This window comes from Pongo abelii, chromosome 6 (assembly GCF_028885655.2).
Source record: "Pongo abelii isolate AG06213 chromosome 6, NHGRI_mPonAbe1-v2.0_pri, whole genome shotgun sequence".
Lineage (NCBI taxonomy): Eukaryota > Metazoa > Chordata > Mammalia > Primates > Hominidae > Pongo > Pongo abelii.
The window spans coordinates 140,460,520-140,478,706 of record NC_071991.2 but is presented as its reverse complement, the minus strand read 5'-3'; the positions used below and the strand labels follow the sequence as shown (position 1 = coordinate 140,478,706).

The window sequence follows — 18,187 nt, the reverse complement described above, 5'->3', positions numbered from 1 at the left end:
GCATCTCTGCGGTGCCATCTGCCAGCCCCACCCCTCTCTCCTACATAGAGGCCTCCCTCACCCTTCCTTGCAGACTGAGGCCTCACCACACCGAACTTGCAAATTCCCTTCTTTCCATTTAATGAGGAGGAGGCTGGTGGAGAGGCGGAGGACCAGAGAATGCAGCCATCGGGAGGGTTGAGTTTGGTGTGGGGCATCTCTCACAGAGGCTGTTGGAGCCCGGCTCACATCCCACATGTCCCTTCTCAGACCAGTGTCCAGGGCTGAGTCACGGGCATCGTCATTCTCAGACCTCCACTGAGCCCTGCTGCCTCAGGTGTTGCTGAAGGAGCTGGATGTGGTGCAGCAGCTTCTTCTGGTGGCCAGCCAGGGTGATGCCCAGGGCAGGCAGGTCTCTGGTGGGGAGGGAGGGGATCAAATCCGGGCCAGCTTCTCCGAGATCCCCAATACGATCCCCAGCCAGGGGCCCGGAGCATTCGCCCCCACCCTACCACTCCCTGCTTACTCCAGGCTGAGCTGAGCCACATCACTGAAGGTACAGAGGCCAAACTTGGAGAAGTTGTCCTGGTAGCACTCCAGTCCAATGGCTGAAAGCCAGGCCTGGGGTGAGTCCAGACAAGGAAAGTCCAGGGCCACAGGGGTCAGAAGGGCCTGGGAAGGCCTAAGAGGGGAGAGGCAAGCAGGGTCAAGGTCTCCTCTTCATCTTAGCCCCTCTCCTCAGTTTTCTTTAGGTTTACATCTACCCTCCCTGGCTTTCCCAGGCTCTAGCCCCAAGCTCCAGACCTTTCCCCTGGGTCCCTGCCAGCCTGCAGGGTATCTGGCTTGCGGATCATCTTGTCAAATGCAGCCACCAGCTGGTCAAAATGAGGCCGCCGGGCACGGTCCTTCTGCCAAGTGTCCAACATAAGTAGATGTAATCCAGGAGGACAGCCTGGAGGCGGGGGCAGCCGGAACTCCTGCTCTATTGCATTTAGTACCTGGGGGTCGGAGGAAGACTATGACGATGGGAAGTTTTGTTAGTAGAGGGGAGTACTTTGTTTGTTGGGTAAGAGGGTGGGCTGGAATCTGGTGGAGCATGAGGTTGGAGTAGAGAAGGAACTCAAAGATATGGCAATCCAAGAGCCATGAGATCTTAGAATACAAACGGAGTAGAGAATGGAGGTCCTAGAATGTTCCAACCTGGGAGGGATCGGGGTGGGAAATCAGCAGTGTCTAGGTCGGTGCTCACCTCCTGCTCACTCATGTCCCAGTAAGGCCGTTCTCCATAACTCATCACTTCCCACATGAGTATCCCAAAGCTCCAGACATCACTGGATGTTGTATGCTTTCCATGTGCAATGACCTCTGGGGCTGCCCAGCGAAGCAAACAACTTGGACCCTGAGGGGTAAAGTCAAAAGCAAATAGTCATAATCATAGTAATAGTCACGCTTATTGAGCAACTACTATGTGCTCAGATATGTCAAGGGTTTTACATCAAGCATCTCATTTAATCCTCATAACAACCCTCTAAGGTGGATGATATCATCTCCATTTCACAGAAGCAGAAGCAATAGTCACGTTTATTGAGCAACTACTATGTGCTCAGATATGTTAAGCGTTTTACATCAAGCATCTCATTTAATCCTCATAACAACCCTCCAAGGTGGATGATATTATCTCCATTTCACAGAAGCAGAAGGTGACGCTTAGACAAAGTGAACTTGTCCAAGGTCACAGAGCTGGAGAGCAGAGTGTTAAGAATTTGTACCCAGCTGTGCTGACTCTGGAGTCTGTGTAATCTCCACAATGGGGGAAGGGCAGGAGGTAGTTCTAGATTGTTGCAGGTCTCCTCCCCTCCCTCATCCCCTTTGTCTCGGTCCCTGAAATCCCTCAAACCCCGTCGCCTAGGCTTTCATCTCCCCATCACACAGGAGAGCCTCCCTCCTTTCAGAGACTATGACATCCCAGCTGAGGTACCTACCCCAGATTCCAGCTCACCCCCGACCCCAGCACCTGCTGGGGTATGCCACAAGGCCCCAGGCTGTGCCTCCAAGGCTGTGCTCTCACCTGAGGACTGTGGCCAAGACGGGCCACCTTGCACACCAAGTGGCTATTCACCAGCACGCTGTGGGCAGATAGCGAGCGATGGACAAAGGCAAAGCTGGACAGGTACTGCATGGCAGCAGCCACTCCCCGCTGCATGGCCACCAGCTGCAGGCTGCTGAACTGGCCCTCCCGCTGCTGAGGGGCAGGGGCAGGGGGCAGAGGTCAGAGATCGGAGACAGGGGGAGACCTCAACATACTGCACAGCAGACAACAGCATGAGGGGGAGGGTGTGGAATCAGAAAATGGCTAGGAAGGAAGGACGGAGACCGTGGAAGGTGGGGTGGTAAGAAGCAAAGATACAGGACCCTGTCTCCTGGAAGCTTTCCTGGACCCAAGACCCTCCTCCTTCACCCAGGCTGGACTGACCCTGAGGAAGCTGTCCAGGGGGCCAAGCTCCATGAACTCCGTCAGCACCATGAGGGGTCGGCTCTTGGTGACCACGCCCTCCAGCCGCAGGATGTTGGGGTGCTGGAACTGACCCAGCACCGCGGCCCGGCCCAGGAAGGTCATCTGCAGGCTTTCGGCGCCCCCGGCCCACAGGGCCTGGATGGCCACGGTCTGCTCCCTCCGTCCCCGCGGCTGCAGGCGGCCCCGGCGCACTTCTCCAAAACAGCCTGGGAGAATAGGTATAGGTTGGGGTGGGGATCAAGGCTCACAGCGTCCTGCTGTGTTTGGATGGGACTCTGGCCAGCGGAGGCTACAAGGGAGCCCCGTCCCTCTGATCCCTGCCTTGCCCCTGCTGTACCTGTCCCAATGACCTCCTCAATCTTGATATAAGCAGGATCGACCTCCCGGGCAAGTTCTCGGATGGCCTGGTAGGGGTCCTCGTAGGTGGAGGGGTCGATGTAATACTTCACCCCGAGTCCTGGAGGGGTGTGGAGTATGTTATGAGCGTGTTGTGAAAGGCAGGGCTGCCCGCGCACCCCAGACATGCCCACTTACCTCCAGAAGATTGTGCCAAGGAGCTCCCCCAATCTTGGGGGGGATCCAGCCTTGCCTGCCATGTGATCCAGCCTTGCCTGCCATGTGCCCCACCCGTGTGTTCCCCAGCCCCACCCATTTCCTCTCCTCATCCCCACCTGGGCTGCTGTATTGCTGCAGCTGCTCCGTGTAGCCAGTCCCACGCCGCTTCCTGAGGAACAAAACGGTGACCAGGGATGACGCTCCCATTTCCACCCCCTTGCTATCCCCTTGTCACCCTCGCAAACTGCTCTTTAGTCGGTCTGTGGAGGGGGGACGCCAGCCTGGGCCTCCTGCCCACCTCCACGTGGGGCCCAGGGCAGGGGCTGGCTGACGGGAGGAGCACCAGTGTGAGGTTTCTGCAGGGGGCTCCAGACTTGGCAGGACTTGAGGTTTGGCTGTGGAGTTAATGGTGCTGGGCAGAGTTGGGCAGGGGTGGGGACTCACCGCTGGAAGACGACCGCCAGCACGGTGATGGCTGCCAACAGGAGGAAGGCCAAAGCCCCCAGGATGGAGCCGATCACCAAGGAGAGTCTTTCCGGAAGCTGGGAGGACAGCTCCCCTGGGGGACCAGCCAACAGGGTCACAGGTGGGCCAGGTCTCTCACAGGTGCTTGTTCATGTGCCCAGGCACCCACACACACCACAGGCACACACAACATGCACGCGCATGCCGCAAACCTCCCACATCCATGCACAGGGACACACAACACATACACACACCCACAGCCCTCCCACATCCACACACAGGGACACACAACACATGCACACGCCCACAGCCCTCCCACATCCACACACAGGGACACACAACACACACACACATCCCCACAGCCCTCCCACATCCACACACAGGGACACACAACACACACACACATCCCCACAGCCCTCCCACATCCACACACAGGGACACACAACACACACACACATCCCCACAGCCCTCCCACATCCACACACAGGGACACACAACACACACACACATCACCACAGCCCTCCACATCCACACCCAGGGACACACAACACACACACACATCCCCACAGCCCTCCCATATCCACACTCAACATGCATACATATCCCTACAACTCCCCACCTCCCCGAGGAGCCCCTAGGTCAGCTGCTGAGCAAAAGGCACTCTCCTTTCCCACAGAACTTCTGGTTGGAAAGCACGGGGCCAGGGTTCAAGGCCGGACAGTCCCTGGGCCTCTCCTCACTACCCACTTGGGCCTTCACCTGCCCATCTGGCCCCGACCCCCACTCACCTTGAGGAAGCGTCTGGAAATAGACTTTGCCCCCGTAGGGGCCGTGGCCGGCAGCAGTCCGGGCCCGCACCTGGAAACCATAGATGTGGCCAGGGCTCAGCTGTGTCACGGTGGCAGTGTTGGTCTCGCTGGTCAGGGTGAAGGAGTGGGATTCGTCTTCTGCCTGGGGGTAACAGCCACTCACTCCCTGCCTGGCCCCCTCCTGCCCCTGCTTCTGCCCCTAAGGCCCCCAGCCACCCTCCCTGGTTGACAGAGCTCTCAGACACATGCCCAGTGCTGCAGGCTTCTGGGCACCTCTCCTTGCCCATTCAGCCTCTGGCCCCCACTGTGGGGACTGTGAGCTCCTGCCAGCCCTGTTGCGGACCCCTCGTTCCTCCTGCGCACCTGCTCACCTCTGGGCCCCACTGTGGGGACTGTGAGCTCCTACCAGCCCTGCTGCGGACCCCCCCCACTCCTCCTGCACACCTGGTCATAGTAGCGGAGCTGATAGTCCAGGATGTTCCCATTGGTCTGGTCGGGCTGCGGCCAGGACACCGTGATGCTGTTGGATGCCCGGCTCACCTGGTGCACCACAGGGACAGCAGAGGGCACTAGAGTGCAAAAGGAAAATTATTATGGGGATAGGAGTCCCTGGGAGCAGGGTCAGCCTTGAGGGGAGGGTGGCAGGGGTGGACCAGGCTGGAGATCAGGAGTAGGGAGGGGGGCTCAAAGGAGCAGAGGCAGGGGATCCTGAAGGCCAAGGAAAAGGGCTCACCTTCATGGCTGGTGCTGACATTGATGGCTGCAGCCTGAGGAGGGTCAGGGCTGAGCTCAGACACCCCATTGACAGCCTGCACCTCTAAGATGTAGGGTACATGTGCCCGGAGTCCCCCCACTAACACTCGGCTCTCAGTCAGGCCTCTCTGACGAGGGTCGAAGTGGACCTCATCCCTGCAGCGGCGACAAGTGCCCCCACCACCGCTGGCAGGCTCCTGGTGGCCTTCACACTCCTTGCACACGACATTGAAGAGCAGGTCTCCTCGACCCCCCAGCTCCCGAGGCAGGCGCCAGTGTAGCATGATTGCTGAGCCTTGCACCTCAAACCAAAGCTCCTGGGGAGCTGATGGAGGACCTGGGGGGCCAGAGGATATGGCAGTCCAAGGGCCAAAAGGGCAGGAGTCGTGGGGGTGATTGAGGAAGGAAGGAGCCAGGAGAGGGTGGGCGGCCCAGAGGGGAGGAGATAGAAGAGCATGGGGTAGGGGTAGCCCAGAGAGGCAGGATGTGGGCCCAGGGAAGGATGGGTCAGGGAGAGAAGCGGGTGGGGACAAGGAGGGGAGGAAGCCAAGAAAATAGGGGAAAAACAAGTCACTCCAAATGCAAAGAGCCCCCAGTGTTGCCTGCTCCCACTTCTGGCCCCTCTCCCAGTCTCTTTCCCATTGCAGGGCTGGGTGAGGAACTCACCAGTGCAGGGGGCCTCTGGTGGGTCGGAACTGGCCCGGTAGAAGCCCTCCAGGCAGGGGCAAACAGGGGCTGCTGGGTTGGGAGCGTGGCTGCGGGCAGGGCATGGTGAGCAGGGAGCATTCCCAGCAGAAGCCTTATAGAGCCCCCGTGGGCAGGCTGAGGAGGCAGAGAGGAGAGTGGGGGCGTCACACTCGCTCTGTCCACCCACCCTGAGCTCCCAACACACAGCAGGCAGGTATCCTCGCAGCCTTCTCTTCTCCAGAGCTGGTTCTCCTTTTCTTCCAAGACTGAACCCCACCCTCTCTTCCCTCAGGCAGAGATTTCTTCTGCCAATTGCTGGGACAGAATTGCATTTCCATGGATGGAGAAAGTGAGGTACAGTGGGGGCTACAGACAGGCCCAGTGCCAGATGTGGGTGTTCCCGGCTTATTGCATAAGCTCCCTCTGCGGAGGCCTGCTGCTGCAGTCATTCTCCCTAGCTGCCATCCACTGCCTTCCTCTACCTGCGTCCCTGTCACCTGGCCCAGCGAGGCAGGGACCCTCCCAACAGAAGGGCGAATGGGAACCAAAGGACTCTATTCCATAGTAACCCTGGAGCTGGAGCTAAACTCCTTTTGGTCTCCATCACTTCTCAGGCCTGAAGACTTAGGAGAAGGCAATTGCTGTGAAAGGCTCCAGAAGATTCCAGAAATTTCAGATGAGTGGGTGATAGCAAGTTTGAGTGCTTTAAGAAATAAAATTAGGGAAAATCGGGGTTCTTTCCTAAGATGGCTTATTCCTGACCTTTTGCAGATAAAATGAATTTTGGGGTGTTCAGAAGAGGAGCCCAAAGGCTGGGGGTGGGTGGGAGGTGTCGGGCAAGTGCAAGACGAGTGGGCTCTCACCTTGGCAGGCCTTGTCTCCTCGTGCTGGTTGGTATCCAGGCTGGCAGCGGCAGCCCCCGACAGCTACCATCCACTTGCCCTCCCCGTTGCAGTGCAGCCTGGGGGCGCTGCCTCCTGCCTGGCCCCCTACTCCATCCTCCTCTGGCTCTGCATGAGCCACACAGGTGCCCACAGCTGCTACCAGGGAGGCCCCCCCAGCCCCACTGGCCTGCGTCTCTGGAAAGGAGGCAAATGATCGGAGCACAGCAGGGCAGGTGTAGGAGAAGAGCCTGACAGCGACCAGGGCCAGGCAGGCCCCCGTGTCCTGGAAGGCCACGTAGAAGCCGCGTTGGGTGAGAGGCCCAAAGCTCCGCTCTTTGACGTTCAGTTGCAGTCCAGCCCGCTGCCCAGCCCCGTGGGGTCCCACAGCCCACGCTGCAGAGGAAGAAGAGGAGGAGGAGGAGGAGGGAAAGCTCTCGTCTGCTGCAATTGTGTCCACCTTGGTCCAGCGTTTGAGGTGCCAGGAGGAAACGCTGTCAGGGCTGTCGGGCTCCTCAGCCTGACGGTAGTAAAGGGTGAAGGTCTCCCGGCAGGTGCCGCCGCTCACACCCAGGCTGGAGCATGCCCGCACGGAGAAGTGAAGTCGAATATGCGCCCTCTGGGCCCCGCGCCGCTCCACGAAGTGTGTCTGCAACCAATTGTCCTGCCAGGTGCCTGGAGGGGCCCCTGCCACATGACATGCTTCAAAGGTCCGAGTCAGGCGTCGCTGGTCATCCAGAACACTCACCTCGTCCCACTGCAGGAAGGGCCAGGAGAAGCTTTAGGGGCTCCGGGCTTAAGCAAGGTGAGGTAGAGGGTAAAGGGAAGGGGACATATCTCTTCCACTGAGACTTAAAATTAATGACAAGCAAAGCAGATAGAGGATACCTTGAAATCTTGGTGCTCTAGAGGGAGGGATCCTTTTCCCATAATCCTCACCCAGGGTTTCCTTCATGAATTCCACTCTCCAGGGAACAGGGAGGGGCAGGGCCAAGGGATTCAGGTTCAGAATTAGAGTGGCACTCACCCCCCCTGGTGGGTAGGTGAGCCAGCCAATCTCAGATGTCTCTCCGGTGGTGTCCAGCAATACCTCTGCCCAGAAATAAGAGGGGTACACAGTGGCCAAGCCTCCAGCCAGCACTGCCAGCCCCTACTCTGTTCCCACCGGGAACAAAAGAATGCCCCACCCGGGCCCATGACTTTGCCAGCACGAGCACAGCTGTCCGTCAGTGTCCTTTCTCTGACAAATCTGATGTGGGTCTTCATTATCCTCACCATGCCTTTCCCTTTATTGGTGTCTTCACTCTTATCTACCTTTTCTAAATCTTTCCCACTTCCGCCTTGCACTGGGTCTCTATGGCAGGTCAGGGTTCTCCTGTCTCCCCTCCTTCTTACCTTCCAGAGCCAGAACTGAAGACACCAGGAGCAGCACCCATAAGCTACACACCATGCCCGCCACTCTGTTCCCTAACTGGGCAGCCCCTTCAGTAGCCATGGGACATCTTCAGGGCGTCCACCATCGCCCCAGCCACCACCCTGCTCCTGGGTGGGGCTGCAGCTTTTGCAAGACTCAGGGTGTACAGCTAAGCTTGCTTCCTGAGGAGACACACAAGACCAGAAGACGCAGGTGGGAAGAAAGTGTTTCTTCATATACAGCCCAGGCTCCAAAAGCTGACCCCGTGTCTTTGTCTCCTCCTACAGCTCTCAAATCCCCCCAGCACCCACCATGGGACAGAAGCCAGGTTGCATACTGCCTCTCCTGAGCCTGTGCACATTTGACCATCTTGGAGTGTTCATGCCTACTCCCTGTGTGACCCTGTCTCTGTGTTCATTTCTCACAGCTCTCCCTCCTAGAAGTGGGGCAGAGGGTGTTTCTGGGTCAATCTTACCCTTTTTTTTTTTTTCTGCAAGGGGTTATTCCAGTTCTTTCTCTTCATTTACTCTCCTCCCTTCCTCCAACAGCCACCCTGTATTGGAAGTTAGAAGATTTTCATTAAAGGCAGCTGGTTAAGAAGCTGCTGCATCCTACCGACACATCAATTGGATCCTCACAACACCGCCCCACCCCCGATGGACCTGGATGCTCTAGAAATTTCAGAGGGGCAGTGAAGCAGTGAAGCGGGAGGGACACAGGAAGATGGCTGTGGGGTATGATGGGAGGGAAGGGACCAGAATAAATGCAGAAAGAATACAAGCATGAAGATTCAGTCTGATAAATTAGACAGTGCAGGGAGGGGGCAGAGCTATGGAGCTCTGGCATACACTTTGTGAACAAAGATCCTGGTGCCCCAAGGGGTGTGTGTTTTCCTAGAGCTTACAGAAGAATAACCCTATGGCTTTAACATATGAAAAGATGCTTCTTGATGCTCACATTGAAAGGAAACCATGTTAAAACCACAGCAACAGGCCATTTGTTATAGAAGGAATATTTGTGCCCGCCCCCCACCGCCCCCACCATTCATATGTTGAAATCCTAACTCCCAAGGTGATGGTGTTAGGAGGTGGGGCCTTTGGGAGGAAATTAGGTCATGAGGGTGGAGCCCTCACTAATCATGAGATTCGTGCCCACATGAAAGAGACCCCAAAGGGCTTTCTCACCCTTTTTCTGCCATTCGAGGACACAACAAAGAGGAAGGCAGTCTGAAACCTAGAAGAGAGGCTTCACCAGGAACTGACCATGCCGGCACCCTGATTTTGGACTTCCCAGCATCCAGACTGTGAGAAAGATATTTCTATTGTGTATAAGCTACTAGGTCTATTGCACTTTGTTATGGCAGCCACAGTTGCCTAAGACACCATTTTTACCACATTGGAGAAGGTATGGGAAATAGGTTCTCTGTACATACTCTGCTTGAGTCCAAATTGGAATATTCTCTTGGGAGGATAATTGGGTAATATTTTTCCAGCAGCTACATTGTAAGAATGTGTCCTTCAGGTACTGTATACTCGTATGGGTTTGCACAGATGTTTGAACAAAGACATTAATTACAAATTGTTTATAAGAGAAAAGGCTGTAAACTAACTGTCCATCAATTGGAAGATGGTAAAATTATGGTACATCCTTAGAAAGAAATATGGGCAACTGTTTATGCACTGATATGAAAATCATTTCCAAGTGAAAGTGGGACAATGGAGAACAGTGTAAAGTAAGCTCCCCTTTGTTAAGAAGGATATATACACATACATATGTATGGAAGGATATCTATGGAAGAGCATCCAAAACCTGTGAAAAAGGCAAAGGAAGTGGACTGAGACCCAGTGCAAGGGAGACTTACTTTCATTGTATTCTCATTAATTGTATCCGTTTAAATTTTTGCATTCTTAAACTCTTGCATGTGTATTATTCTTTCAACTAAATCATTAATTAAAATTTTCTTTAAAACTATAGGATAATAACTGTTTAGTAAAGTTAATCAAAACAGTGTTCATATCCTTATAATGCCTTCTCAGAACTATGTAGTAAGCTACCTCTTATATAAAACCTTCCTGTACCTTCAGAAGGCACACCACAAAGCTCATGAGCAAATGAACAGAAGGAATAACTACCTCCAGTGTCACAATGAAGACAAACAGGCTTGGCACCTCCTTTGCTTGTTGATCTAGAGATTGGTGGTTCTCTATCTCTCCTTGTGTCTGAGTCTCAGAAGTCTGTGAATTGGGTGGACTATAATCCCTTTATTTCTGTGAAGAAAAAAAAAGAGACATGTTGCCCAGATTGCTCAAAAGACATAGAACTGAGAGAGAGAAAAAAAAAAAAAAAGCCAATTAGAAGAGAAGCTGTGATTTGTTTTTCCTGGATATATATGGCCTTGGGATTGTTGAAAACTATCATAAAACAAAAATCAAACTATGAAACTTTAATTGTGACAAATATGAAAATCATAATTTGATTCCTACTAATTTTTTTCTGGTACTGCGGGCTGTGCTCTCCATGAAGTTATCATGGAAAGACACCATTTCTACATACGTGTGGGCTGACATAGAGTGGGCACCTGCCAACTAGCCCCTGAAACTCACCTTTTATACATCTTTAATCCGATTTGTGAAATAGAGAATTCAATTTACAGCCTATGGAGACAAGTAAGGAGCATTTCCATATGGCAAATTGCTCTTAAGTAATGTTCTTTGCAAAAATGTCTGAAATGCTACTAGGATCCTTCACAGATGGAATAAATGCTTTGGAGAGGAACGGGAAGATCAAGAAGTAAAAAGCAGGCATAGCTATTAAATTCTGTAACCTTGGCACCATCACCAATGGCTGTTTAATAAATATCCTAAAGTAATTCATGTCGTAAGTGCATCCCCCCCAAACTCTCAATGGCTTAATTTGGAGACATGCTTGACACACTGAAGCAAACCAGAGTCACGGAGTCCTTAGAAATACTGTTATCAGGGAAAGAAAATGCCAGCAGCAGGTTTTTAAACAATGAAGGCTATTTTACCATTTGCCTAGAAGTTATTCTTTAAAATAGTCTCTTTCTTTCACTCAGAACATGGATGGATTCTGTAATCTGTACAAAGAAGAAACAGTAAGCCCTGTGTCTTCTCAAGCTTACAACTAGACAAATAATCATGAAGAAGGAACAATAAATATTTTGGAAATATTTCAATGAATTATTTTGAAAGACAGCCAAGCAAGATAGAAAAGATGTGCTGCAGATAATATCAGCTGTCCGATATGGAACACTCTGGAAGATGAATAGCAAGATATTTGCTTTGATGACCTGAACTACAAGGAACACAGTCACTTGTGGTTGCAATAGGGCGTGCTTGCACAGCCTTAGCATGCCTCGTAATGACAACACGAAGCTGGCCTCCCTCCAGAAGATCCAGAAAAGAGCAAAAGCAATTATGAAACATGGATGTTAAGGCCACTCAGCTTCTGCCATCAAGAAAAAGCATAAAGAAAAGAAGAAAATGGAGACACTGCCTGTGGATGGCCACTTCAGCAATTTTTTGAAATTTTACTAAGAACAAAGATATTCATTAAAAAGAAATGGTTGAGGATCTTAAAGTACCCAGAAGGATACTTCTAATGTTTGATGAGGACCTCTTTTAGATTCAGATCCAGAAGATTGAAGGTTATAAGTACATTTTTTCAGAAAAAAGAAATTGTTGCTGAGTCAGACTAGGAAGTTAGGTGAGTTCTTACTTATCAAACCAGATAAATTCAAGACTTTCAACTTTAATATATAAAAAGAATATGGGTGTACCCCTGTTGCAGGAATCCAAATAAAGAAAAAGGAAGCTTTATTAAGATATGGAATAAATTGCTGTCAGCAAATTCATACCACTGCAGATTCTTTTGAAGCCAATTTCAAAGGCAGAAACATAAGTGACAAGAACACGGCTGCTCCACATGCCTGGAATGCTAAGTAAGCAGGACTCAGAACTCGATTTTTCAAAGGTGTCTTCAATGGTTGTGGGCATGGAGCATCCTCTGCATTTGGTCCAGGAGAGCATCCCAGGAACAGGCCAGTACATGTCTCCTGCCACAGAGGTGGGAAGCAGCCTCTGCAAGGCCAGGCCCCTTGCTCCTCTCTCACAGCCTGTTTGAGAGTCCTCTCTCCTCCGACTTACAAAAGGAACTGGTCAGTATTCAAAAATTCTCTAACACAAGAATGTGCAAAAGAACTTATCTCCTTTAGAAAAACATTCACATTTCAGATGTGTATAAGGTTTTAAAAACATAAAACCAGAAGCAGCAGTAATGTGAATGTAAAATAATGGTGGAGAAAATGAGACTGATTAGACAAAGTTTTAGGTAACGAAAATTGCAGTCTATGACTTTATAATATTTTCTCAATTTCTTTTATAGATATATCACTCAATATATTTTTGATACAGTAGAGACAATAGATCCACAAGCCTGCTACATCTCTTTGGTTTACAAAAATAAGACTGTTTCTTAGGTATCAAGGTTGTGTTTTGTTTTCAGAAACTGGCAAAAATTAAAGATCGAGACCATCCTGGCTAACATGGTGAAACCCCGTCTCTACTAAAAATACAAAAAAAAAAAAAAAAAAAAAAAAATTAGCCGGGTGTGGCAGCGTGTGCCTGTAGTCCCAGCTGCTGGGGAGGCTGAGGCAGGAGAATGGCGTGAACCCGGGAGGCGGAGCTTGCAGTGAGCCAAGATTGTGCCACTGCACTCCAGCCTGGGCAACAGAGTGAGACTCCGTCTCAAAAAAATTAAAAAAAAAAAAGAATGATTTCAAAGAAATTAAATTGGTAAATCGGTAAGAATTTAAAAAATTAACTGTGCTCCAATTAAATGCTAAATATGATACTTCCATGAGCAAATCAAGCTTACTTAATATAGTTTATGCACCTCAATCCACAAAGTGAATTTTTAAAGATTAAATAACGTAAGCCAAATAAGCTTGGAGGAAGGTAGGCAGAAGACATATTAGGCCATTAAAATGGGTTACTGTGGGAGGTAGAAATGAAGGATTGTAGGTGGGGGCATTAATTTTGTCTTATACATAAGTCAATTATTTTTCTTGTTACAGTAAGCATACCTTATTTTTATAATTAACGTAAAATCTCATAATTAAAATCTAAACAAAAAAGAAAAATATTTGTAAAACCTAGACAAATAAGCATACGTTTACATTTTATTCACTCCCCACACCCTTTTCCTTCTATGTTTCAAAATATCCAAAAATGTTCACCTATAACAAGAAGGTAGAGGTGGAGATACAATAGGAGCTGAGAATGAATGAGTGAAATAATGCCAACAAGAAAAGCAAAATAATTGTTATCTCTGGCTAGTCTTTAAGCTTCTCTCCCAAGAAGTTCAAACTGTCCCGCTGCTGACATCGTGCACGCTTCTCTTCGACAATGTCAAGCAAAGGGATGAGGCTATGAAGGGACAGAGGGGAACCCAGGGGACTGTCCACTGGGAACACATAGTAAAGGGCATGGCCCCAAAGCGAGCCCAGACAGGAACAATTTAGTGAGACAAAGCAGGCTGCAGAGTCCAGCAGGGACAGAACAGTCCTGAGGGCAAAGGGGCTCGAGGTTTTATGTCTGGTGTGGCTGCTGGGCTGGTCCTTACACCTGTGAGCCACACAGGTCAGTGTGGGAGGGGTCAGTACCACAGGCCCTGTCCCCCAACCTGTTCCACAGCTGTTAAACACCCAGGAAATTCCAGTATAATCCTTGCTCAGTTTAATGCCGAAGCCTCTATCCTTTAATCTCCACCTTGGAGATCTCTTCGTGCTCTGGCCTCCTGCCTTGAGAAGGATCCCATCATCAGGCTTTATGGAGGCATCCAGGGCGGACAGTGAGGAGGTGGCTGTCCTCCGGCTCTTCTATTCCCTGCTTCCTTGGCTGGAGAAGCCAATTTGTAGATTACCTAGCAGAGGACAGTCCTGTGTCCCTGGAGGCCTCCAGCCCCTGAGAATGTCCCCCAGAGCACTGTGACTCAGACAAATGTGCCTCCCACTCCCAGGCTGTGGAGCTGGGGGAGGCTTTTAAGATGCAGGCAGTGTCTAGGTCTAGCCAGACAGCCACTTAGAATGAGCCACTCTGTGCACTGATGGGGGACATGCGTGGCTCTGGAAAAGAGCATAAGGGAGGGTGTTAAGGCAGGAGGCAAATGTGCCTGAGAGATGAGTAAGTGGAAGGTTGTGGAAGAAAGCCCCTGAGTGCCAGGAGTAGCACCTGCATCAGCAGTGCCTGAGGATGTGTCTACCTGGCGGAGTGTGTAAGGGAATGTGTATGAGGTGAGGTGGGCGGGAGCAGATGCTGTCTGTGTAGGGGGGAGCTGTTGCTTTCCTGTGGCAGAAGATGCATATCAGTGCTGGTTCCGGAATGGTTCCATGGGCCCTTCTTCCTCACCTTCGGCCCCTGCTCTACCCCCAGTCTGGCTGTGAGTTGCTCTTGGCCCCAGGAGGTACTTCTGCAGAAACACCTGGGCTGGCAGAGGGAGCCAAGCGGGGGGCGTGGAGGAGTGGGTAAAGAAAGGGAAACCTGAGGCTTCCCAAACCCTCCAGAACCTGCCATCCTCCTTCTACCTAGAGTGGGGAGTGGGGTGGGAACTCAGGGTCTAGGGCCCCGGCTCAGGACAGGGTGATAGCAGAACAGCCGTCCCAGAAGGAGGATCCTGCCTTTCCATGCTCAGCCCACCACAGCCTGTTGCTCCCCAGCATTCTGATAACTCAGAGTCATTGCCAACCATCTTCTTGCACCCTGAATGGAGTAATAGACTCCAAACAAGTCCTCCTTCTGAGGCCACCAGGTAAGTACATAGGCACCCCCACCCTAATCTTCCTTTGAGAAAAAAGGCCCACTGCCCTGAAAAAGGCAAGTGGCCCCACTGAGCAGCACTCAGAAGCCTCAATACTCCAATGCCCCATTACTTGGGCAGCTTCTGTGGTCTACTAACAGCCCCACACAACTCCCTCCCACTGGTCTCTCAGCTCAGGACCAGCATCTCCCCTCCTAGAGCCTCCGTCAAGTTCCCCTGGCGGGTGGAGGGCCTGGGTTAACTGGGAACAGGTCCAGCCGCTCCGCTCCATGGGCGCTGCCAGGGACATTACAACATTGCTATGCTGGGTCCATGCCAGCTCCCCCAGGGATGGGAGGAGAGAGGGTGCCAGACGGCCAAGATCGGTGGGTGGGGGTGTGGGGCAAGCAGGGCCAAGCACCCAGATGGAGGGAGCAGAGCGAGGGTGGAGCTGGGGCAGGAGCACGCAATAGCCTTTGGTTGCACGTTGTGGGTGATGGCTGGGCAGCAGGAACCAAGCGTTCCTTCCACCTCCAAGGCTTAACTGTGGTCATGGGGCTGGGGGGGACAGTGCCTTGTGGGGAGCAGGGAACAGATGTGTGGTCAGCCTCCTGACTCCTCCCAGCTCCAAGGGGATTGGAGTGATGCCACTGGAGTCAGAGGGGTGGCAATCCTGTTCCAAGCGTGGAGCTCCGTCTCTGCGAGGACCCTCCCAGATTAGGACTCCTAAGCCAGAGCCAGAGGAGAATGTCTGGGAACGCAACTGGGGGATCCTAACAGCAAGGGTAATGGGGTGTCAATAATGCCAGGTCAGAGTGGAGTGACAAGGGGGTAGCCAGGTTGACCGTTTCCTCACCCTTCATGAACCCCACTCTGGCCTTGAGGAAGGATCCTCAGTACTCCCCCAGGAAGCCACCTAGGGGCTGGGCAGCCCCACTACTCTTGCAAACCTTAATTCCTCTGTCCCCAAGCATACTGTCCCCGACCCTCACAACGCCGCCTGCTAACCCCGCGGGCTCACCTTCCCATTGGCCGCAGTCTCCGCAGGTCTGCGCCCCCCGAGGCCTCGCAGTGGACCCGGGGCTCCTGGAGCTCGCACGGTGCCACCCGCGTCTTCTCCAGTCCGGGGACCCCGTTGCACCCGGCCGGGGTCCGTTCGGCGCCGCAAGTCCCTGATTCCGGGTGGACCTGACGCTGGCGGCAGGAGCTGCTCCAGAGGTGGGGCGCCGGGAGATCCTGGGGGCCCGCGTCGCGATTGCCGTCGCCAAGCTGGGTCCCGGGTCCCGCCGCCGGCTGCTCTAGAGCCGCGGCTGGAGCGAGCGCAGCCCGGCCCGCCCCCTCCGCGTCCCCTCCCAGGCCAGCCCGGCCCGCCCCTTCAGCCCCTTTGGCCGCCTTCCCACTCCCTTCTTCCGGGGAGCCGAGCCCGCCCTCCCGGCCTAGGCGATGAGTGCGCGGCGCCCGCTCCTCCGCCCCGGCGCGCGGGGGAGACGCGGGGCGCGCCCGGGGCCCCGCCTGTGCGCCGGGAAGGGGGCGGCCTCCTCCCGCCGGTCTCGGCCGGGAGGATCGCACGCGTGGGGCGCCTGCAGGAATGGGAAGGGAAAAGGCTGTCTGTAAAGCCCCTGGGCTCGGGCTTGGCTTGGGTCGGACACCCGCGGAGCGAAGCACAACTGGCGGACCGTGGCAGTCCAGGGCAGGGCAGAGCCCCGCACACACCCCCTCGCACCTCCCTCCTTTTCGGCTTTAACTCTAGGAACTAAAACAGTGGGGCTCCTACTCAGCTTTGAACTAAGGTGGGCGTGAGCTGAGCAAGAGAGAAGGAAGGAAAAGCAGGGGGTGGAGGGAAAGACAAACTGAGAAATCTGGGAGAGTACGGGCGGTGGTGGGGGGAGCCCAGGCAGCGGGAGAGGGGGGCGTCTGGGTATGAACGCGTCGCCGTGCTAGCCGGGAACTCTTCTCTCTTTTCGTGTCTGAATCTTGGTCAACGTTGGGGCTTCTGAGTCGAACCTCCCACCATCTACCCTCCCCAAGGGGCAGGGCAGTTGGGTTGAAAAGGGGAAGCGCTGCTGTGCGCCTGGCTCTGACATGGCTTGGGCAAGTCGCCGCACCTCTGGGTGCCTCCTCCCTCGGCCGCGCTCCGGAGAGAACCTCCATGCGGCGAGGAGGGGCGGTGCAAGGTGCTCTCAGCTGGCGCCTGGAGGCAGGGTTGAGGAACCGAGGGGGCGCCGCGAGGAAAAGTGTTTCCGCCCACCTCTAACCCCTTCTCTAGCCGAGGACGGGGATTTGGGGTCTATTGTTTGGGTCCTACAGAGCTGGGCTGGGGCCTTGCCACGAAGTGTTGCTACCACCTGCTGGTTTTTCCAGGGAACACAAGCACGCGGTGCAATTCCCTTTGCCCCCTTTTCTTCCTGTATCTGCCTGTCCCATCTTGCTCCCCTGTTTATTAAAGCAAATGGGCTGATCAAAACTGGTACTTAAAGAGCATTCAGAAGCCGAAGAAAATTGTGAAAGAGATCTATGAGCCAACAAACACAATAAACAAAACAATGAAACTCAGTAAGAGTCACCTGGGAGAGACAAACAGGCTTTAATGAATTGACTGAATGAGTGATAGAAAGATAAAGGCTACCGAACAAGTTCCCACTTGGCCAGGGGTTTGTTCACTCTTAATATCAGGAGTCAGTAAATAAGTCTGATAGTATTTAATGATTCTGCATTGGACGTCATTAATAATTCCACTTGTACTGACGGTTCTACTTTATCTTGTTTCTTCCCTTTGCCCTGAAACTCAGTGGTGGAGGGCTTCCTTCATTTTCTGGTTATCTCCAAGGCTTTCAAAGACTTCTGCAAAGAAACAGAATTTGCATTGTATGTGGAATTATGTAACTCATACATTAACATGCCTGATTGCTAGACATCTATGGTTATATTGAAAACTTAAAAAAAAGACACATAACTAGATTATGTTAAAATAAAAATATGGACAAAACCAAACCGTAGTTGTTACTTTATAAAACCCAGAAATTCCTGTAGTAATTTGCAACATATCCTGTACTGACATAACAGTAAAAATACCTGCATTCTTTTCTATTGCATGATATACCTCATATTAGGTGACTATAATATGAAATGAAGTTTTTGCTGCTCAAGGCTTATGTAATTAGTTATATTTGCCTTGTTAATAAAATTTGAGAGGCATCTAGTTTTCAAAGGAAGTGTCGTACTCAGGATGCAAAGAGGTTTAAATTTGTGATTAGTCGGCTTTGCATCCTAATTACCTATGTCTTATCAAACCAAGTTTTAATGGTAGGTGGAC

The 18,187-nt window shown here is 52.4% G+C and overlaps 1 protein-coding gene across 6 annotated transcripts; it reads right to left on the bottom strand.

Moving 5' to 3' along the window:
• Nucleotides 1–96: 96 nt before the first annotated feature.
• Nucleotides 97–16,205, bottom strand: EPHB6 (EPH receptor B6). 6 transcript variants are annotated; one of them, XM_054559932.2, is made up of 21 exons: nt 15,896–16,205; nt 10,191–10,325; nt 9,829–9,867; nt 9,243–9,359; nt 8,534–8,611; nt 8,040–8,240; nt 7,672–7,736; nt 6,627–7,401; nt 5,743–5,898; nt 5,057–5,413; nt 4,768–4,892; nt 4,303–4,465; nt 3,494–3,608; nt 3,166–3,218; nt 2,832–2,951; nt 2,453–2,700; nt 2,048–2,221; nt 1,229–1,378; nt 784–977; nt 506–661; nt 97–395 (listed from the first exon to the last, which is right to left on the bottom strand). In XM_054559932.2, the coding sequence occupies exons 6-21, from the start codon at nt 8,137–8,139 to the stop codon at nt 287–289; spliced, it is 3,060 nt and encodes a 1,019-aa protein (XP_054415907.1). In that variant the 5' UTR covers nt 8,140–8,240; nt 8,534–8,611; nt 9,243–9,359; nt 9,829–9,867; nt 10,191–10,325; nt 15,896–16,205; the 3' UTR covers nt 97–286. The 6 variants fall into 6 exon arrangements, with proteins under 6 accessions (XP_054415907.1, XP_054415909.1, XP_054415908.1 ...); XM_054559934.2 differs by having other exon boundaries at nt 9,243–9,867; XM_054559933.2 differs by lacking the exon at nt 9,829–9,867.
• Between the last annotated feature and the right edge of the window lie 1,982 nt (nt 16,206–18,187).

Coding starts and splice junctions, on each gene's coding strand:
- EPHB6 (XM_054559934.2), bottom strand. CDS start 8,139: ATGGCTACTGAAGGGGCTGCCCAGTTAGGGAACAGAGTGGCGGGCATG. Junction 5,414..5,742: donor ACCAGAGGCCCCCTGCACTG/GTGAGTTCCTCA, acceptor CTGGCCCCCCAG/GTCCTCCATCAGCTCCCCAG. Junction 4,893..5,056: donor TGTCAGCACCAGCCATGAAG/GTGAGCCCTTTT, acceptor TTTGCACTCTAG/TGCCCTCTGCTGTCCCTGTG.